Raw genomic sequence first — 21,090 nt, 5'->3', positions numbered from 1 at the left:
TGCAGCCTCTGGTATTGCAAGGCACAAAATTACTGCAGGTACTCCCTAACAAAATAGTTTGGCTGAAAGGTTTAATCAAACCATTTTAGAAAGAGTTAGATGCATGTTGACTATTGTTGGGTTAAAGAAGGTGTTTTGAGCAGAGGTTCTTTCGACATCAACATATTTGATAAACAGATGCCCTTCGACTGCGTTAGATATGAAGACGCCTGAAGAAATTTGGTCAGGACATCCACCAAATCTCGACAAACTTAGAGTATTTGGCTGCATAGCCTATGCTCACATTAGGCAGGACAAGGTCGAACCTAGAGCTTTGAGATGCATGTTCATGGGATACTCTGAAGGAGTCAAAGCTTATAGGCTATTGTACTCAGAGCCAGGTCACAGGAGGTGTATCACTAGTCGAGATGTAGTTTTCGATGAAGTTGATATGGCTTTCAAGAAAATTGATGACGTTAGTCGAAGTGCATAAATATATGAAGAAAAGATGGAACAAGAAGAGATTCATGTTGAGGTGGAACATGTCGATGTTGAATTGCGTATCCCATACCAAGTTGAAGAAGAAACACAAGATGCTGAAGATACTGAGGAATATGAGGAAATTGTCGATGACTACCTATTGGTAAGAGATAGATCGAGAAGAGTCATCAAGCCACCTCAAAGACTTGGGTATGCAGATCTCATAGCTTATGCCTTAATCTCTGCAGGTGTGGTTCTAGACGAAGAACCTAGAAACTATAAGGAAGTAATGAGGAGTCGAAATAAGACTGAATGGTTGAAGGCTATGGATGAAGAGATGAAGTCTCTTCAAGATAACCACACTTGGGAACTGATAAAGAAACTTGTTGGAGCCAGGTTAGTCAGTTGTAAGTGGATTTTCAAAGTTAAGGAAGGAATCGAAGGAGTGACATCGAAGAGATACAAGGCAAGATTGGTTGCAAGGGGTTTCACTTAGAAGAAGGTGCCGACTTCAATGATGTGTTCTCTCCTGTTGTGAAGCACATGTCCATTCGAACGTTACTTGCCATAGTGGCACAGTTCGACCTAGAACTGGAACAAATGGATGTGAAGACTGCTTTCTTGTATGGAGATCTAGATGAAACAATCCTGATGAGGCAACCTGAAGGGTATGCAGAAAAGGGTAAGGAAGATTATGTGTGCAAGCTGAATAGATCTTTATATGAACTGAAATAATCTCCTCGATTGTGGAGTAGGATATTCGACAAGTTCATGGCACACATGGGTTTCATAGAAGTCAATTTGACCACTGTGTTTACTTCAGATTTCAACCTAGATTCATTTGTTATTTTGTTACTTTATGTGGATGATATTGTCATAGCAAACAACAATGTCGAGGATGTAATAAAGGTGAAGGTTGAACTCAATAAGGAGTTCGATATGAAGGATCTGGGAGCAGCATCCAGGATTCTGGGGATTGACGTCCGAAGAGACAGAAAGCAGTCGAAATTATACTTATCTCAATAGACATACCTACGGAAGTTTCGTAAAAATAGTAACACTGAAAAAGTTTCAAAATTGACCCTTAATATGAAAATCATTCATGCTATCAGATGGTAGTTGTGAAAGGATATCAGATGCATATTTGCGACTTCGAACTGCGTCATCCTACTCTACTTGCTTATAGTTAAAATATGAATTCATAACCAATAAACTACTTGATATAAAAGAGAGAAACTCACTCTCCTTAATTAGGCCTCTTTAATTAATCTATTAGAGATTAAAATAGGCATAGACATAGTTTCCAATATAACATTAACATGGAGACATAATCTTCAACAAAAATAAAGAAAGTATAAATATTCATCTTAACTTTATGTGTAGGCATGAGACCCCCAACATATACCTTTATATAATATAGTGTTACTAATGAGATTTGGTTGAAAACTTAAAAAGCATATAATGCTTATAAGCCTTTTCTTTGGTCACAATAGTTGAAGGAAAATCAGGATGATTAACAGAATCAGGAAAAGCTTGACTCTCCAAACACAGTCCAGCATGAGCTTTATACAAATATCCATTTTTACCCTTCACATCCTTAATATAGTTACCAGTATAAAACTGCAAACCAGGGGCATTTGTGTAAAGTGTCAAAACTCTACCAGATTTCTTGTCATGCACTTTTGCTGCCAGTTTAATCTTTTTTCCTTTTTCACCATCCAACACATAGTTAATGTCATAACCCTTAGTCTCAGCTAGTTGGTTGATTCTGCTTCCAATAATCTGTGGTTTGAGAAAATCATAAGCTGTTCCTTTCACATGAGAAAATTTTCCTGTAGGAATTAGTTTGCTATCAACAAGTGTGATTTTGGAGCCAAATATTTGTATCACTTCATTGAGAATGTTGCCACTGTTTTGGCCTCCAATGTTCCAATAAGCATGGTTTGCTAAATTCACTGGTGTAGGTTTGTTTAGAGCTTTTGCTTTCATAATTATGACCAATTGATTTTTTCCAGTTAGAATGTAACTCACAGTTGCAAGGACATCACCAGGAAATCCTGAAATATAAATTGAACAACAATGTTAATGTCATGTATAATGTCCATGTCAACTATTGGATCATATCCATGTTAACATAAAAGAGAGAAAAAAAAGCATAATATTTACCTTGTTCACCATCAAAACTATGGTAAGTGAAAGTAACAATTGGGCTAGGACCTTCTTTCTGATACTTTTTAACTTTCCAAATAACATCACTGAATCCTCTTGATCCACCTGATTAATTTCACAACAAATTAATGAATAAAATGGACTATATAGTTAACTATGGTATAAATCTTATTTTGATGATAATGTAAAAGTTAAACATACCATGAAGTGTATTGTTTCCTTCATTAGCAACTAATTTGTAATGCTTTCCATTTAGATTAAACTGAGCTCCTCCAATTCTGTTAGCAACTCGTCCAACTGTAGCTCCAAAGTAAGTTGAATCGTTCTGCATTTAAATTAAGCACATTTGTTGTATTAGAATTGTTTTAGATTTATAAAGAAATTGAAGAAATTATTAGAAATTATTAATAATGTAATATTTGTATTTTGGTTTTAGTGACCATTTAGAAGTGTTGTAAATGTGACTTTCAAACACCTCTGTCTATCTACTTGGTATTCCCTATTCAATCAATTTACTCTTCTCTCAAAATTACTTTTATCTTTTTTTTATTCTCCAATTAGTAAAATAACTTGAAAAAGAAGTAATCTAAAAAATTGGTATCACAAGTCCCGATTTGATTCATAGCTTTCATCCATAACCTTTCATCCATAACATATGATAGCACAATTTCCAATCAATTTTCAGCCAATCTACCGATGTTTAAAGAAAAATATTATGATAGATGGTGTGCACATATGAAAGTCAAATTCAAATTTTAAGATATGTTTGAAATTGTGAAGGATGGTTTCTTGGTATTAGAGACAAATGTTATTGATGCACAAAGAACTACTCATCGTAAAATGAGCAAAAAGGATGGGAATGATCTTTTCTTTATCCATCACTGTATGGATTCAAGCATATTTGAGAAGATAATTGAGGAGGAAACAACTAAAGGTGCATGGGATATACTAAAAAAGTTGTATGGAGGACATGAAAATTTTAAGAAGATGAATGTTGGTGAAGAAATTGCAGGTTTCTTCTCAAGATTGGTGATGTTGATCAATCAAATGAAATCATATAGAGAAAAGATAACTAAAGTGCAGAGGTGAAAAAAAGTTCTAAGATCTCTAACTTCAAATTCAATCATATAGTTGTGGCCATTGAAGAGTACAAAGACCTATCTGAAATAAAGTTTGAAGAATTGCACCCATTTCTTTTGGCACACGAATTGAGGTTGAAACAAAGAAGTTCAGAAAAGGTTAGAAAACAAGCATTGCAGACCAAGTTCTTCAAGAAAATAAAAGAAGATTCTTCAAAGATCAGTAGAGGGAAAGAAAAGTCAAAGAAGAAGTAGCATGGTGATAGTGGTAACAAGAACTCAAAGAGTCAAGGAGAGACAAACACAAATGGTGTCTCTCATAATAAGTAATTCAAGAAGAAGCCATATATGAAGAAAGTTAAATGTTATTGTTATCGAAAAATTTGTCATTATGCTAGAGACTGCTACTCTAAGGAGGTCATTTTGATGGCCAACACACATTTAACACAATACAAAACCAAATGTGTGGTATCTTGACATATGTTGCATCAATCACATGACTGGCAACAAAAACTAGTTTATCAAAATTAATGGATTAGTAAGAAGACCCATTAGCTTTGAAGATAATAACATGGTTACATAAGAAGGAATAGGAAACATTCTTCTGAAGAAAAAGGATGGACAAGAAGCAATCACATGTGATGTTCTGTATGTTCTTTCCATGACAATCAATCTGATAAGCCTGTGCCAACTACTTGACAAGAACTATTTTATGGGGTTAAAAGATAGTGAGAATAAGGTGTTTGATACGAGCTCCAAACTAATCTTGAAGGAACTTCTGTCAAACAACAAAATATTCAAGATCATGATCAATATACTAGACCATCAATGTCTTGTATCTGTTGGAACAAGTTTGGTTCTACAACTATCCTTGAGTTTTGATGATAACAAAGTATAAAAGAACAATTTTATTTTCTAATAGTTTGTTGAGTGTGCAGACTCTAAGCATACTTAAAGTGATGTAAAGATAAATATGATCAAGAAAGAAGTTGAGTGAAGATAGCTCTGAACAAACCAAGATATTTGACAAAGCTGATCAAATCATACTCTGAACTGTGGTCCTAGGAAGACTCTGGTTATGAAGAGTATGATCTCTGATATTAAGAGATTCTAAACTTTGGACATCATAAGTATCTGAACTCAAGTGACCATTTAAAGAAGTTCTGAGGTTAATGACAAACATGGTTATCATCAGTCAACACTTCTGAAGTAGACGTCTCTTATCCATTCAAGTCTTATCTAGTCATTAGACTATGATGTCTATTCTCAAGGCTCTGAACTCTGAACATGCATTAAATCTCTCATGTGCTGAGTCAATGTTCTAGAGTGTCTAAATGGATGAATAGTTCTTATATATAGTACAAGTTAAGCATTAAATCAATAGTAATGTACTTCAAACGACTATAAAATATTTTCTACCTACTATCCAAGATTTACAACTAAATCTACCTACTCTACAGATGTAGTATACCTTGAAGTTTGTTTCAATCCTATCCTCCAAACGGTCTTATTTTGTTGTCTATAAAGAGGTCAAAGGATTTATGAATATAAGAAGTATGGTTGATTAAAAAGAATAACATATATAGATAGAAGGTTTTCGCACAGAAGAGTGAATAAACTTCATGATGAAGAAAACTCCTTAAATAAAATCATCTTCAAGAAAGAAAAGAATGAAGAATCACATCAAGCTTCATTTCAAATATTCTTTGGTGTAAACCTGAATTTCATTGTGTGTATTCTGGTTAGTAAGAAGCATCTTTGTAAACACAATTATTTTATTAACAGTTGTTAATTTCATTGAGAGACTAAGTTTAGTCATAATTCTCAATAAGTCATTGACGATTAGTCTTTGAGTTGTATTATTTTGAGAGACGAAGGTATAGTCATAATTCTCAAGAAGTTTTAGATAATTGGTCTTTTAGTTATATAATTAGTTTGATTATTGAATTAAGTCCTTATTGAGAAGGCGAAATCAATCAGGCCGGTGGACTGGAAGTAACTTTGTTAATAGAGAACTAGGATAAAAATACTTGTGTTCTTATCTTTATCATTATCTTTGATGCTTGAGATATTGGGCTGCAAAAGTTTTTAAATACATAAACCCAATTTAAACCTCATTTTCTTGTGTTTCTTGCACCTTCAGTATCATCCACAAATGAAGACCAAAATTGAATATGGCATAAGAGATATGGTAATCTCAATTTTAGAAGTCTCAGCTTGATGCATATGAAGAAGATTATGTATGGATTTCCCAAAATCAAAATGCCAAAGCAGTTATGTGAGAAATGTTGCATTTCTAAGCAGGCAAGAAAGGCATTCAAATAATACTTACCTATGAAGTCAAAATAGAAGTTAGAAATTATGCAATCAGATGTGGCCTATAAGAATCCTTGGGGTTAGAATCTCGCGATCTCAAGAAACAACCAAATCCTGAAAGTCTCCAGGTGGGTGGCCCCATCTAGATCCTACAGTTGTGGCTTAACGCCACTTTCAAACCTTCTATGAAATCCAGGATTCCTCCTAATTTAGAGGCGGGATTCAAAGGCCCGAGGCTCACGCAACTCACTTCATATGATAGCAAAGTCGTGTCTAAGGAGGCTTTTAAGCCATATTTTGATATGGTTTACAAATGTAAAACAATTGTTTCGACTATGGCACCATTTTCCAGTCGACAATGTGGACCTGCGTGGTTCAGGAAACCATTTCCACATTCCTCACCCAATGAAGAGAGGGAAATTCATGACATCTTGCTGAAATGCCTCCGACCCGCTCCTTTGTGGACAAAACTAAGTTCCTCTAAAATGGGGATAAGGACAGCTGGCTATCAGCTAAACTTGGTGGCTAGGTAGTTTGGTTTAAGCCAACTATTACCCAAATCCTTAATCCCCAAAGTATAGGCTATATTCTTTTCCATTGGCGAAACATGCGAGATATGGATTGAAAGTTGAAAGGAATTCTTAGTAAAGAAGAAAGAGGTCCTAGATTCTCTTGATTTCTCGCTCTCTTTCCATTGCAATAAAGAGTTTGAGGACTTGTGGTCTCTTTATTACCAAGACAGGCCAGATCCTTTCCTTATGGTCCAGCGCCTGGACGACGCTTTCTCCTTTCTGCAATACTTGAACAAGAAAAGAAAAGGTAAATTTTTCCCATAATTCAAAATCATTGATTGTTGTCTCTTGAGAAACGAGCACTACGGGAGGGAGGTCTATGCCTACCCAAGAAACTTTAGAGGTAAAATTTATAACCTTATTTTCCTTTAGGTTATTAGTTTCTGTCGACCTCCTAATGTTTTATTTTTCTCCTTAAGGGTTGAAAGAAAGGACAAACTTCTTAAGGGTTGGAAGAAAGGACAAACTTCTTATATTGTAGGGCCTTCAATAAAAAAGAGTAAACAAAGCAAGGACGTTGTAGCTTCAACTAGTGAAGAAGCTCTGGTTTGTACTCACTTTGTATCTCACTCTTTTGAATTCATTTTTCATATTATTGACATTTGTCGAAACATGATAGTCTCCATAAAAAGAGGCAGAGTTTGAAATTAGTGACAAAAGCCTCAAGTCCCCTCCACTTATTCCTCCAAAGTCTTGGACGGATGTAGCTATCAGAGTAGTTGATGCCAATTTTACAGATCAAGGGGAAGGTAAAGCCCCTGCAGAATCTTTTGGACTTCGACAAAGGAATACGAATAAGAGGGTTAGACAAGAAACTGTTATGAATTTTGATGATGAAAGGACTATGGAAGGTGATGTTCCTGAACTGAAGAAGAAGAAGAAGAAGAAGAAGAAGAAGAAGAGATGTAGAACAACTCCTCGCCAACTTGCTTAAAGCCCATGGATTGCACACTCAAGTCCATATCCAGATGTTAATAAGGTAACTTACTACCTTCTTTCACTTTTATTTTACTCTGACTATCTTAAAATCTAATGCTGGTTCAAATTCTTTTTTGCTTGGCAAGCCTGTCGACGTCAACCTTACAACCTTCCAGAAACAACTAAATAAATCTTATTCGCATGCTGAATTATCCAGTATCAAGTATACAATGCCTTCGACAACTATTTCACCATCTATCCATCCACATACTGACGTCGAGGATGATGGGCAGTTATTGAGCAAACAGAAAAACTAGAGGGATGTTGGGCCCTATTGCAAAGACTACTGAAAGTCAAGCAGATGAGTCTATGCCTAAAAGGCAAGGTCCATCCAAGCCTGAATAAAATCCTCCTCAGATTGAAAGGTTTGAGGCTCCAACACCAAAGACTGTCGTCAACTATGGTTATGAACAAAAGACACCAAGAGATGCTTCAGTCGAGAAGATTTCAAGTATTGTTCTACCTAACAAAGTTCAAGAACCTACTAAGTCTCCCTCTCATAAGGGTAGGCAAGATCATACACGTTTATCTCCTACTCCAAGATCTTAGTCCCAATATTTTGAGAGCCTCAATAAAATTTCTGGATCGACTCTAAGTACAACAGAGAAAGGTTCAATTAGTAAGAGAGTCCAATTGAGGCCTTCAAGAGAATTGTTAACAACCAAGAAGACTTTATTGATACATCTCATACTTCACATGATGTTCAAATAGATGATGATTTTGCTGAGTTGTTCCAACAGCTAAAATACAAACTTGTTGATATGGACCTTATTCAAACCATCAAGGACAACTCAATTGTTATTTTTGAAATCCAGGGCTGCTATTGAAGCTAAATAAACCAGAGGCACCAAATTCTATTGGTGACTTCGTCTTAGATTTTAATTCTCTTATTGAACAAGATGTTTAAGTTGTTATTCTTAAACATGATTATGTTAGTCGACTTGAAAGGATAACTGAAATCATTCTCCAACAACAAGGCTTAGTTTCTTAGTCTCAAAGTCGAATTGTTGAATTGGAGGCAAAGGCTAAAGACAAAAATAGATTGGCATCTCTAGAGGCGAACATCCTATCCTGGACTCAGCAAATGAACTAGCTACAAATGAAGATTGAAGCAGCGAAGAAGGAGAAGCCTGAGATAAATATTTAATAATTGGATTTTGTCGACGAGAAATCGATCGAAGAGGCCAATGCTGACATTAAACGTGCAAAGGCTGCTCGCAAATTGGAGGGGGAGTTGAACAAACTAAAGGTTGAAGACCTGGTGATCGATAGGAAGCTTGAGCGTACAAAATCACACTTCAAAGAAATGAAGAATAAATTGAAGTCTTGAATTTCTTGTTTCCAATGTTCTTTGACTATTGTTATGACTGCCGTTTTTGGCATTTTTGAATATACACCCTTTTGACATACTATTTTTTTTATACATTATTTTTCTTCTGATATTTTAACTTCTCGCAGCATGGTCGTATACTTCTTTAAGTATTTATCATTTACTCTCAATATTCGACTACCAAGACTTAATCGGTGGGTCACGAGGAGAGCATCCAAGTTGGATCAAATAAAAGTGCATCTATTATATTTTTTTCAAACAGAAACTCTTTCATCTACGTACACGTGTATTATCATTGATATTATTACCACCGCCTCACCATCACCACTATGTCAAGAAGATTTTTGATACAAAGAATCATTATTTTACTCTAGTCATCACCTCTGATATCAATGATGAATCACGTGAATAATATTCACATTAAATTTAGAGCAACCATACAAATAACATATGCACCACACATTCATTAAAATCTTAAAACATTGGATACATACACCACATATTCACATTGTTTTTTTTTTAACAGTGTGAGACTTCCGTACCAACATTTATATCTCAATATAAATATAAGAAATAAATTATTAAAATATATAAACAAATTTGACTTTTTTTTAAGGGCAAAGACTTGACTGTTTAATAAAGTCTTTTTAAAATATTGATACTTACCAATCTAAGATCAATAGGGTGATTTATTCTAAAAGTATCTTTTCCATTTTCAACTGTTATAATTATGTGAATGAATGCTACATCTAAATATTGCACTATCGACATTATTGCAAGTTGCAACCCCATTATTCCCGGGGATCACACAACTCTTTTTCTTTTCTTCTGCAAGATAATATGTTATCCAGCTATTACCAATACTTATGTTTTTTTGTGCACACCTGCATCTACTACATCTAAGTATTTTTCATTTTGGGAATATATATATATATATATATATATATATATATATATATATATATATATATATATATATATATATATATATATATATATATATAATAATAGAAAAGACTTGCTTATATTTTATAATTTAAAGGAACATATTGAAGAATTGAAAATATTTTTTGAATTGTGTATTTAAATATTTAAAAAATTAATTTAATGATGTTTTTAATTTTTTATAAATATTTTTAAAACACAAGTTAGCGAACTACATTATCAATTGTATATTAATAACTTTAATGGTAATTACAGTTCTTAAAAATAGAAATATCCTCAATTTAAATTGTGTCTCTATAATTGAAATTTTTGTACGACTATTAATGCAAAACTTGACGAAAGTTTAAAATTTGCATTTTATCAAAATAAGTTAGGTGTTTAAAATAAAAACAATTCAAAATAAAATTGTAAATATATTTTGAAATAAAAATTATACAAAATCGAATATTATTGAAATGTATTTGGATGTTATTTTATAAAAATCAATGTAATCAAATTGAATTTTTTTAAAAATAAATAAATTGCATACATATATTTTAATACTCGTCTTAATATTGTTATAATATATTATAATAATTTATTAATAACTAATTTTTTTAATTCACTTTACTAATTTAATTTAACATTTTTTCTTACTTTAATATATTATAAATATATTTTATATCAAACCAATAATCTTATCGCATTTTATAAAATTATTATCAATTATAATTATGTTCCTTCTCATATTTTAAGTGGAAAAAAAAGTTGTTTTGACTTCAAAGAGAGAGATTAATTCTATAAATGAGATCAAATGCATGATCAAAATTATAATTTAACTTAATTTAAATATTTTAAAAAATTACAATCATTAATGTATAGATTGAAGCTGATTTTTTATCCTTTATTTAAATTTGATTATACAAGAAATAACAATTGAAACCATCACAATTTTCTATGTAGCCAACCAACTATGACTAATTGGAAGTCAAAGTGGAAAACTAGTGGCCAATGAAAGTTTGAATACACAAAAAAATATATCTATTTTTTTCCAAAATAGAACTTAATGTGACCCTTTTTTCAATGGATTGATGGATAAACACAAAACCAATCCTAATCAAACAATAAACACATACAAAATGTAACTATCAAAGCAAATAAAAAACATATTACCCAAAAAAAAACACTAAATGCAATAGCTATGACATGTTTGTTCAATCTAAGTAGTACTAATTTATTTTTTGAACAAGAAAATGTTATAAATTAAAGTAGATAACTCACAGTGTATTCTTTAATTGAATCATATCCAAGAACAACATCATTCAATTTTCCTAAACACAAAATCATATGCAAAAACATACAAACATTAAAACATGCCATAAATAAACAAAACAACATTCGACAAAGATTAATATAAAGACAAAAAAAAATGATCATACCATCATACCTTTGTTATCAGGAAGAACAAGAGACACAATGGAAGCACCCCAATTAGTAACTTTCAAAGAAACTTCACCTTTCTTCAACTCAAATATCCCAATCTCTTCTTTCTCAAGAGCACCATTTCCAAATCCAAAACCTACTATAAATAAACACACAACAACCTCAAAGATCTTGCTCATTTTTTTCTTGTGTTCCAACTCTTTAGAAAGGGTTCTAATAAATTTAAATATATGATGATGGATCATATAAAAAGGGTAATTTAGAGAGATAGTGGGAACAAAGAGTGTATGAGATATCTTCTAGTTTGAGCTTGTTGTGACTAGGAACATAGCTGGCTTAAACGGACTTGGCATGTTATGTGGTGGTTCTTAATTTTCTTTATGTGTGGTCCCTTATGGTCTTACTCTTAAATCAATAAGTTTTTATTTTCAAGAAGTAATTAAATAAAATTTTGAATAGAATATTTCTTTTTTAATGTCTAAAATTGCTCATTTACATTAACAACATCACGTGCTTCCTTTGGATGCATTGAATTATACTAGTTTTAAATAGGAGTTAAGATTTGCCAAGTTAAGGTTTGATATTATAAAAAATTCAAGTTTTTATTTAGATCTATAATTTGTTATATAATAATTTTTGAATTTATATCGGTGAGATATTGGATCGAACTCTAGTATGGTCGAAGGGTAGTTTTTTGGTTCGACAATCTGACAGGATCATTAGCATGTCGTCGAAGTCTATTCATATGTTGTAGTCGAAGTATGCTAGAATTTTTAGCATGTCGAATTGGGCATGTTTGTTATGCTCAATTGTTTAAGTTAGCTTGTGTAATAGGTGTGTGTGTGTGTGTGTGTGTAAAAGTCCATTAGTTTAGTGTGTTAGTTTTCTTATAAATAGCATATTAGTTCTCATCATTGTATAGCACAAATCCTAATTAGGGTGATAAAGGTTATTTCCCACTCTGTAACACTTATAATCTTGTTCCCAAGAGAAAGTAAAAAAATAACAGTTTATAATCAATTTCATTGTGTTCTTCTTACTTCCCTTTTTTCTACCCTTGTGGGTTTCTTGCCGGTCAAGGAACCGATTATACTTTGTTATTCTGGAATCGTTTTTCGTGACAAATTGGTGTGGTGAGCGTGGAGAAGATGCCGTCAACAAAGTACGAGATCGAAAAGTTCACCGGAGTGAACGATTTCGGTCTGTGGCGCTTGAAGGTGAAAGCCCAACTGGTTCAGCAGGGTTGTTTAGAAGCGTTAACAGACAAAGAAAAAATGACTATGGTAGAGAAAGCCCACAATGCCATCTTATTGAGCCTTGGTGATAAGGTTCTTCAACAAGTTTCAAAGGAGACGACAACGTCGAGGTTATGGGTGAAACTCGAAAGTTTGTACATGACCAAATCGTTGGTTAATCGCCTCTAACAGAAACAAGTTTTGTATTCATTCAAGATGAGTGAAGATAAAGTTCTGGCTGAGCAGTTGGAAATGTTCAACAAACTTATTCTTGATCTTGAAAATATCGATGTCAAGATTAAGGATGAAGATCAAACACTGTTGTTGTTGTGTGTTTTGCCCGGATCACATGCTCACTTCAAAGAAACTCTCTTGTATGAAAGAGAGTCTCTGACCTTTGAAGAAGTTCAATCAGTCTTGTATTCTAAGGATTTGAACGAACAAAAGAAGCACAAGCCATCTTCGGCTGGTGAAGGTGTGTCAGTTAAGGCAAATTCACAAAGAGAGATGTCAAGTTCGACAAGAAGAATGGTAAAAGTCAGCAAAAGTCTTATAGTGGTGATGCATCTAGTATTCTATGTTATCACTATAAGAATGTGGGTCATACAAGAAAAGTGTGCCCTGAATGCCTGAAAGATCATGAAGGTAAGGATAATGGCAACACAACCATTGTTCAAGATGATTTTTACTCATATAATGTTCTTGTGGTTTCAAGCGGCGACTCAAGTAAAGAGTGGATTATGGATTCATGTTACACTTGGCACATGACTCCAAACAAAGACTTGTTTGAGGAAATATGTGATCAAGATGATGGATTTGTACTACTTGGAAACAATAAAGCTTGCAAGATTGTAAGTGTTGGATCTGTGAGATTCAAGCTCCATGATGAGTCAATAAGGTTGTTGACTGAAGTCAGGTATGTACCTGATTTGAAGAGAAATTTGATTTCTCTTGGTGAATTCGACAAGAAAGGATATATTTTCCAATGAGAGAAAAGTATTCTAAAATTCATGAAGGGGTCGAAGGAAGTCTTAAGAGGCATGAAGAAACAGGCTTGTATACCCTTGAGGCTAAAGTTGTTAGTGTGAAGCTACGCGAAAAATACCTGAGTGCGTCGCACGCTCAAAGATACAACAGAGTCGTCATCGAAATTTATTTATTCCCTAAGGAAAGGGAAAACATCGATAAAACTCAGGGGAAGAGAAAAAGGGTAAGGAAGTCGATTATGCAAGGGGAAGATATTAGCACCCATTACACTCGTTGTACTCAACGGGAACCATTTTGATTGTTCTTTGCTCGGATGGGTGTTATTATATAAAGATTACTTTCAATGATAAAGGGAAAAATGAATGGAATAGATAGAGTGCTCGGTGAGGATTAGGACGTTCATGCTTACGTATCCTTATAGTGCAATAAGAAATTCAGGGCTCTATAGTTCATATAACTAAATGTGGGAGATGAAAAAAGTAATAAAGGTATGTTTGAACCAAAGGGTAATGTTTTTTGAACTCATAGGGTAGGTATATCTGAACCAATGAGGAAAATTGGCATTAATCCAAAAACAATGGGTCTTGCCTATATAAGGACTTACAGGGACACAAAAGGAAATGTTTGTCTATACAAGACAAACATCTTTTGGATCAGAGGTGGGAATTGGTTATTGGCCCAAAGGTATGTATGATACTCAAAGAAATAATGTATTTGGTTCAAAGAGAATAGTATATCACTAGGATGGATGATTGAAGTTATTGAATGATGGATGATGAAAGATCTGGATGGTCCCCCAAGGCAGAAGAATTATTAATATGCTCTCCAAGGATTCGAATCCTTATGCCTACGTATTCTCGTCGTGCAATGAAAAATTTAGAACTCCGTAGTTCATAGAACTAAGATAGAAAGAACTGAAAAAGGTGTTTGTCTAAGAAACTAGGACTGGCAAGACAAACAAAAGGAATGAAAGATGATGAGAATTATAACTGGTACCAAAAAACAATGGTATTGTTGGAATCCACAGGGTAATGACATTTGAATTAAAGAGTAAAGGTGTCATGAGTCAATATATGGTATGGCTAAAAAGAAAGAGTTTTTCCTACATAAGGACTTACAAAGAATACAAAAGGGATGTTTGTATAAATAACTAGGATTAACAATAAAAACAAAAAGCTCTTGATTCAAAAGTGAGTTTTGGTTATTGACCCAAAGGGTATATATGGAATCCAAAGAAATATGATATTTGGTCCCAAGAAGACAGTATATCCCTGATGAGGTTGCACAAGACTTGGCAGTCATTTGACTTGAACCATACTCTGAGCAACTGAGTCATTCGTCCCGTACCCAAAGATATTCAGAATGAGGGTAGAAATGCTACCTCTCACCCCTTCTTTACTACTTAAGGCTCATGGAATGTGATGCTCATCATAACTAGCAAGCTACTTAATAATACTCTTTTTGCTTCTCCTTATGATGAAGTGTTGTTTATGAAGAATGAGACTTGACAATCATTTGATTCAAATTGTACTAAATTCTATGAATAGAGATGAATACTCTGAGAAACCGGGTCATTTGTTTCGTGCCCAAAGATATTCAGAATGAGGATATGAATTTTCCCTCTCATCCCTTCTTTATTGCTTAAGGCTCATGAACAATAGTCCACTTTGTCTATAATGCTTAATTTGTACTGACTTGAAGTCTTAATCTTGAACTTGTATCTCAAGCTTGTAAAATCCAGTACAACTTCAACACAAGGGACTTGCCTTATCAAGTGATCAAGGGTTTTTTAATCACTTGTATAGGCTTGGGAGTGAGCATAGATCAAAAAATTTGGTTGATCAAATTTAACTTTGATAAACACAATCAATGGGAATGAAAACTAGTTGAATTATGTATAAGAAAGCCTAAGAAATTAATCAATCAATGTTAAACTTGATTCTAAACAAAACCCTAAAACTAAGGGAATATGTGAATCGCATGAGGTTTCTAAAACCTAACGGCAAAAATGTCAACATACAATGGATCAATCAAATATGGATTAATTTCTAAACCCTATTTTACAAATTAATAAAAAATCTAATTAATATCTAATTAATATCTAATTAATTCCTAATTAAAATTCTATTTGAATGATTATTTACATGATTAAGAAATTAAAACAAAACTAATCAAATCATACATTAATTCTAAAAATCAAATCTCATGTAAAAATGCAAAACATAATTTTAAATCATGTTAAAACAATTAAAATCCATTGAAAATATAAAAGAAAAATAAATTAATATGAAAATAGTAAAAGCATAGGGTGTGTGGCTGGACCTAGGGTGTAGAAAGCCGAGGATTGGGCCCAAGGTACATTCACCAAGCCCAAACAGAATTATGGAGGGGAAATGAAAATCAGACGCAAGAAACACGTGTAAAACGTGTTTCACATTTTACACATGGCTCTCAGTCCAAAGGACTTCATCTCTCACCTCTCTCCCTCAACCGTGTCAGAGCTCACCACCGGTGACGATGGAGCAACAATTCATAAAACCTCATATGACAAAACATTCCAAATTTTACGCTCTACCAGAAAACAATATTCATTTTATCTAAAACCTCCTAGATTCTCCATATCGAGAGAAAACATTTAAGAACCCTAGCTTTTGAAACAAAAATTAAATGACGGATCCTTGGAATCAAAGCCCTAGAGGTTAGAGCTTTGATTCCCATAAATGAGCTCTACATCCTGGCAACTAGTATGAAGTAAATCGATGAAGGCAATAGAAGGCACTCACCTGAGCAGACGCCAAAATTTCAGGTACATTTCTCTGAACTTCTCGAAACTCCTTCTTCTTGAATCTTCTTCTTCGGTGTTTCAATCAGGATCTGAGAAACCGTGAGAGTGGAGAGAAAGTTCTGAGTTCTGAGTGAGAGAGAGATTGCCAAGTGTGTTGAATGAATAGAGTGTGATCAGCATTGCATAGGTACGGGTAGGTACCTAGTACCCGGTACGGGTACTGGTAAGGAGTACGACATTTTTAGAAAAATTAAGGTACAGGTACGCTAGTGTAATTTTTTTAAATACATATAAAAATAATAAAGGTGTTATATTATTTAAATAACAACAAAAACATTAAAATTATAAAACAATTTACTTAAGAAAAGTTAATATCTGCGCAAACATAAATAAATTACACTTAAAAAGTATTCATAAATCATGATATCATTAAAAAGAACGACTTCTAGTTCAAGTTTATCGAGAGAAAGACTAACAACTTCAAAAATATCAACTACATCAAATAGATCTCATTCATCTCCATCAATATCTCACATTTTTGTTGCTCCAACATTATAAACAAAAACTAAAATTTCGGCCCTCTTTAAATTGAGCTTATTCCTTTTCAATGAGTGAATAAATTTAATTGTGCTTCAATTTCTCTCCACAGAAGATGAAGAACTTGGTTGTGAAAGAACTTTTTTATTTCTAAATAGAATAATTAATCTAATTTTTACTTAGGAAAAAAAGTCCAAATTATATCATCTGAAAAAAATTAAAAAAATTTGGGTACGTGGTACCAAATGTGTACCGGTTGGTGTACCAACTTAAAAAAAAACAAAAAAAAATTGATACGGCTTTGGTGCGTACCGTACGAGTACCGGTATCTGGTAAGTACCCGATACCGGTACTTCATCTAAAATGGAGTACCCATGCTTCAGAGAGTGTGATTGAAGGAACTGAATGAATGAACAATGTGAACTGATTTTATAGGGGATGAGTTAACAGAGAAATCCAACTTTTGTTAATCCGTTAGTTCAATGATGCAAAGGTTGATTATAAGTGAATCACGACGTTAGTTAGTTAGGATTGAAGTTAGTTAGGTTAGTTAGTTAGTTAGGTGAGTGAAATGATTTTTGAAACCGAGTTGAGCTATAACTGATTTTGTGAGGCTGAGTCAATTCAAGTTTAGTTCAAATTATGTTAGTGTGAAAATGTTCAATTAAGTTAGTTGCTCAATTTATGTTAGATGGTGTTAATTAGTTAGATGATGTTAATTAGCATAGGTTAAATGGTTTGTGATGAAAATGGAAGTTCAGTTCAAAGCTAATATGGTGAAACTCGATTTTAGGTTGAGATTTTCCTAGCTACTGATGTTATATTGAGTTGTTATTGCTTGGTGTTGGATTGTGAAATGTTATGTTGCATGATGACTTGATGCTTTGCAATTCCTTGAATGAATGGTTAGTTTATGTATGCAGTTCCCTGACTGGATTTAGGAATGATATGATGCTTGATTTGTGAAGTGAAATGATATGTGATGCATGATTTGTTGCTATTGTTTCATGTATGTGTTATTGTAGGATTTATGGTTATCATGATGATGATGCATGCTTGTTAATGTTATGGCCAGCTATTGCTTTGGCTTGCAAATTTAAATGGACAGTTGTTGTGACTTTGATGTGGCTCATGTCAAGTTGTGTATGATGCATGCGTGTATTGATGATGATAATCTAATATTGCAGGTCCATGCTGTTGAAATGCAGGATATTTAGGTTGCAGCATGATGTATGTATTTGGTAAGCTCATGTCATGGTGAGTCTTTGTAAAAGGTTGTTGGTGTATGTGCAATATGTTTGTTCATTTGTTTCAATGACAATTTGAATGGCCAATGGTTTGTTAGGGCTGCTAGCTTTGCTTGGTCATTAAAGGTATGTGGTTGTTATTGATGACATGTCATGCTTGAGATATTTATAGTGTATGTGTATGCTAGGTCATTAATTGTTTAGGTACATGGTTCTTTGGTTTACATGATTACTTATGAATGTTGATTTTGTGTTAAGTGTAGGGATGGTTCATGGTATATGGTTGCAAAGCTTGGCAAGAACAACAAGAGATGACCAAGGCAAGGCAAGGCATGACCAAGTGGATGCAAAATGAGGTTTCTTACTCATGAAGAAACATAATGATGGAAACTTAAGAAATCATGCAAGAATGTAGATGTAATTAGTATTAGGGTTTTAGGGATGGAAAAATGTGATAGTTGACTTTGGTCATGCTAATTGAATGAATGGAAATTTTGTAAAATGTGATAGTTGACTGGTTGACCAAAAAAATCAACAGTTGGCCAAAAGTCAACTTTTGTAAAAATGCATTTTTTTGATATTTTCTTTTGTAATGGACATTGTACATGCTAATTGAATGAATGGAAATTTATTGGATGAATGATATTTATGAATGAAAACATGTTTGAACTTCACATTGAATTTTTGCCTTGAAATCCATGTTTTGAAATTAATCTTGCCATGGAACCTTGAATGGACTTATGGGTTAAAAATGAGAATTAAAACACTTAAACCAAAGGATTGTGACTATATAATGACATGATGGAACAACATAATGAACCAAGAGCAACAAGACCAAATGCATTGTGAAACATGGCCCAATGAATGCACCAAGAGACATAAGTCAATGGCCTATAGGGTAACATGGATCAATGAAATCAAATGAACCAAGAATACTATGGAGTATGAAGTAATAAATGACACAAAGACTTGACTTAAAGTACTTGGATACTTGAGTGAAACATGCCCCTTAGAATGAGGACTTTGAATGAATGATAAACCATGAACCAATGACCATGGACCTATGAACTTGAAATCACCATATGCCTAGATTCAATGGGCTAGGAATGGCCAAATAGCATGTACATATATGTATGCTTGAACAAAGCCTTGGATCAGATGAATCCTCAAGCATGTAGACATGTAGGTCAAATGATCATCTTGATGAGTGATTTCCATGATCAAATAATACATTTGATGATTGATGATGCATGATATGATGATCAAGTCTTCAATCAATCCCAAGGTAAAAAGTCAAACCAACATGGCACACAAATACCAAGTGTTCATGTTTAGGGTTTCAAGATCCAAACCAATAAATCAAGGACTTCAAACCAAGTACCAAGATCCACAATCAACTTCCCAATCTAATGGACCCAAAATTTTGTTGATCAAGCCAATGCTCATAAGGTCAACCATATGTTCCATGAGTATCAAAGTCAAGAATTAGGGTTTTGGTGTATAGGTGAAAACCATGATTGCAATCTCCATTAATTAAAGTCCCAAAGGTCAAGAAACTAGGGTTTCCCTTCTTGATTCCAAATGATGCAACCTCCATAAAACCAAGGTCTCAAGTAACAAGCAATTAGGGTTCTATAGCTTGATCTCATATGATGAACATTACCACAATCTTAGGGCTTGATCCATAAGAAAACCCTAACTTTCATTTGAATCTATGATGATTATTAGAAAGTGTTAACATGAACGAATCATGCATATGTATGAGGCATGAATGGGTACAAATGAATATCAAGTTATATGCTAGATAAAAAGTGAAAAGGGGAGGGGAATTTTTGGGGTATGACACAGTGGCTCTGCAAATGTTGCATCCACGAAACCTTTGTCGAAGACAGAAACTTGGAACATGAGATTGGGCCATGTCAGTGAAAGAGGTCTGGTCGAATTAGGGAAACAAAATCTACTTGGTGGAGGCAAAGTCGAAAAGCTAAAGTTTTGTGAACCTTATGTACTTGGAAAATCTTGCAGAGTGAAGTTCGATAAAGGAAAACAAAGAACACATGGATCCCTTGATTACATCCATGTTGATCTTTGGGGGCCTGCAAGGTGTCTATCGCATTCAGGAGCAATATATTTTCTATCCATAGTTGATAATTATTCCAGAAAGTTATGGGAATTCATCCAGAATAATAAGGATGAAACTTTTGAGAACTTCAAAAGTTGGAAGACTCTGGTCGAAAATTGGACTGGCAGAAAGGTCAAGAGGTTAAGAATCGACAATGGCCTTGAATTTTGCAATTAGGCGTTCGACAGTTTTTGTGCAACCTCTGGTATTGCAAGGCATATAACTACTGCAGGTACTCCCCAACAAAATGATTTAGATGCAAGGTTTGATCGAATCATTTTGGAAAGAGTTAGATGCATGCTGACTAGTGCTAGGTTAAAGAAGGTGTTTTTGGAAGAGGTTGTTTCGACAGCAACGTATCTGATAAACAAATGTCCTTCGATTGTGTTAGATATGAAGACACCAGAAGAAGTTTGGTCGGGACACCCACCATATCTCGACAAACTTAGAGTATTTGGTTGAATAACCTATGCTCACATTAGGGAAGACAATGTTGAACCTAGAGCTCTGAGATGCATGTTCATGGGATACCCTGAAGGAGTCAAAGCTTATAGGTTATGGTGCTTAGAGAGGTCACATAAGATGTATCATCATTCGAGATATAGTTTTCAATGAAGTTGAGATGGCTTTCAAAAAAACTGATGACGTTAATCAAAGTGTACAAATATTTGAAGAAGAGCTCGAACATGAAGAGATTCATGTTAAGGTGGAGCATGTCGATGTTTATTCGTGTATCCCAGATCAAGTCAAAGAAGAAGCACAAGATACTGAAGATACTAAGGAAGTTGAGGAAATTATCGATGACTACCTGTTGGGAAGAGATAGACCGAGAAGAGTCATCAAGCCACCTCAAAGACTTGGGTATGCAAATCTCATAGCTTATGCATTAATCTCTGCAAGTGAGGTT

General features: G+C 33.9%; 1 protein-coding gene across 1 annotated transcript; it reads right to left on the bottom strand.

Annotated features, from left to right (window-relative positions):
• Positions 1-1,645: 1,645 nt before the first annotated feature.
• On the bottom strand, positions 1,646-11,661 carry LOC127128536 (uncharacterized). Its single transcript, XM_051057880.1, has 5 exons — positions 11,275-11,661; positions 11,109-11,158; positions 2,830-2,953; positions 2,626-2,733; positions 1,646-2,516 (listed from the first exon to the last, which is right to left on the bottom strand). Exons 1-5 carry the CDS (start codon positions 11,513-11,515, stop codon positions 1,885-1,887), a joined length of 1,155 nt encoding a protein of 384 aa, XP_050913837.1. The 5' UTR covers positions 11,516-11,661; the 3' UTR covers positions 1,646-1,884.
• Between the last annotated feature and the right edge of the window lie 9,429 nt (positions 11,662-21,090).

Source organism: Lathyrus oleraceus, chromosome 3, assembly GCF_024323335.1.
Source record: "Lathyrus oleraceus cultivar Zhongwan6 chromosome 3, CAAS_Psat_ZW6_1.0, whole genome shotgun sequence".
NCBI lineage: Eukaryota > Viridiplantae > Streptophyta > Magnoliopsida > Fabales > Fabaceae > Lathyrus > Lathyrus oleraceus.
Note: the sequence above shows the minus strand (reverse complement) of the source record. Positions and strands in the feature narration are given on the sequence as shown.

Coding starts and splice junctions, on each gene's coding strand:
- LOC127128536 (XM_051057880.1), bottom strand. CDS start 11,515: ATGATCCATCATCATATATTTAAATTTATTAGAACCCTTTCTAAAGAG. Junction 11,159..11,274: donor TGTTCTTCCTGATAACAAAG/GTATGATGGTAT, acceptor TTTTGTGTTTAG/GAAAATTGAATGATGTTGTT. Junction 2,954..11,108: donor ATTCAATTAAAGAATACACT/GTGAGTTATCTA, acceptor ATTTAAATGCAG/AACGATTCAACTTACTTTGG.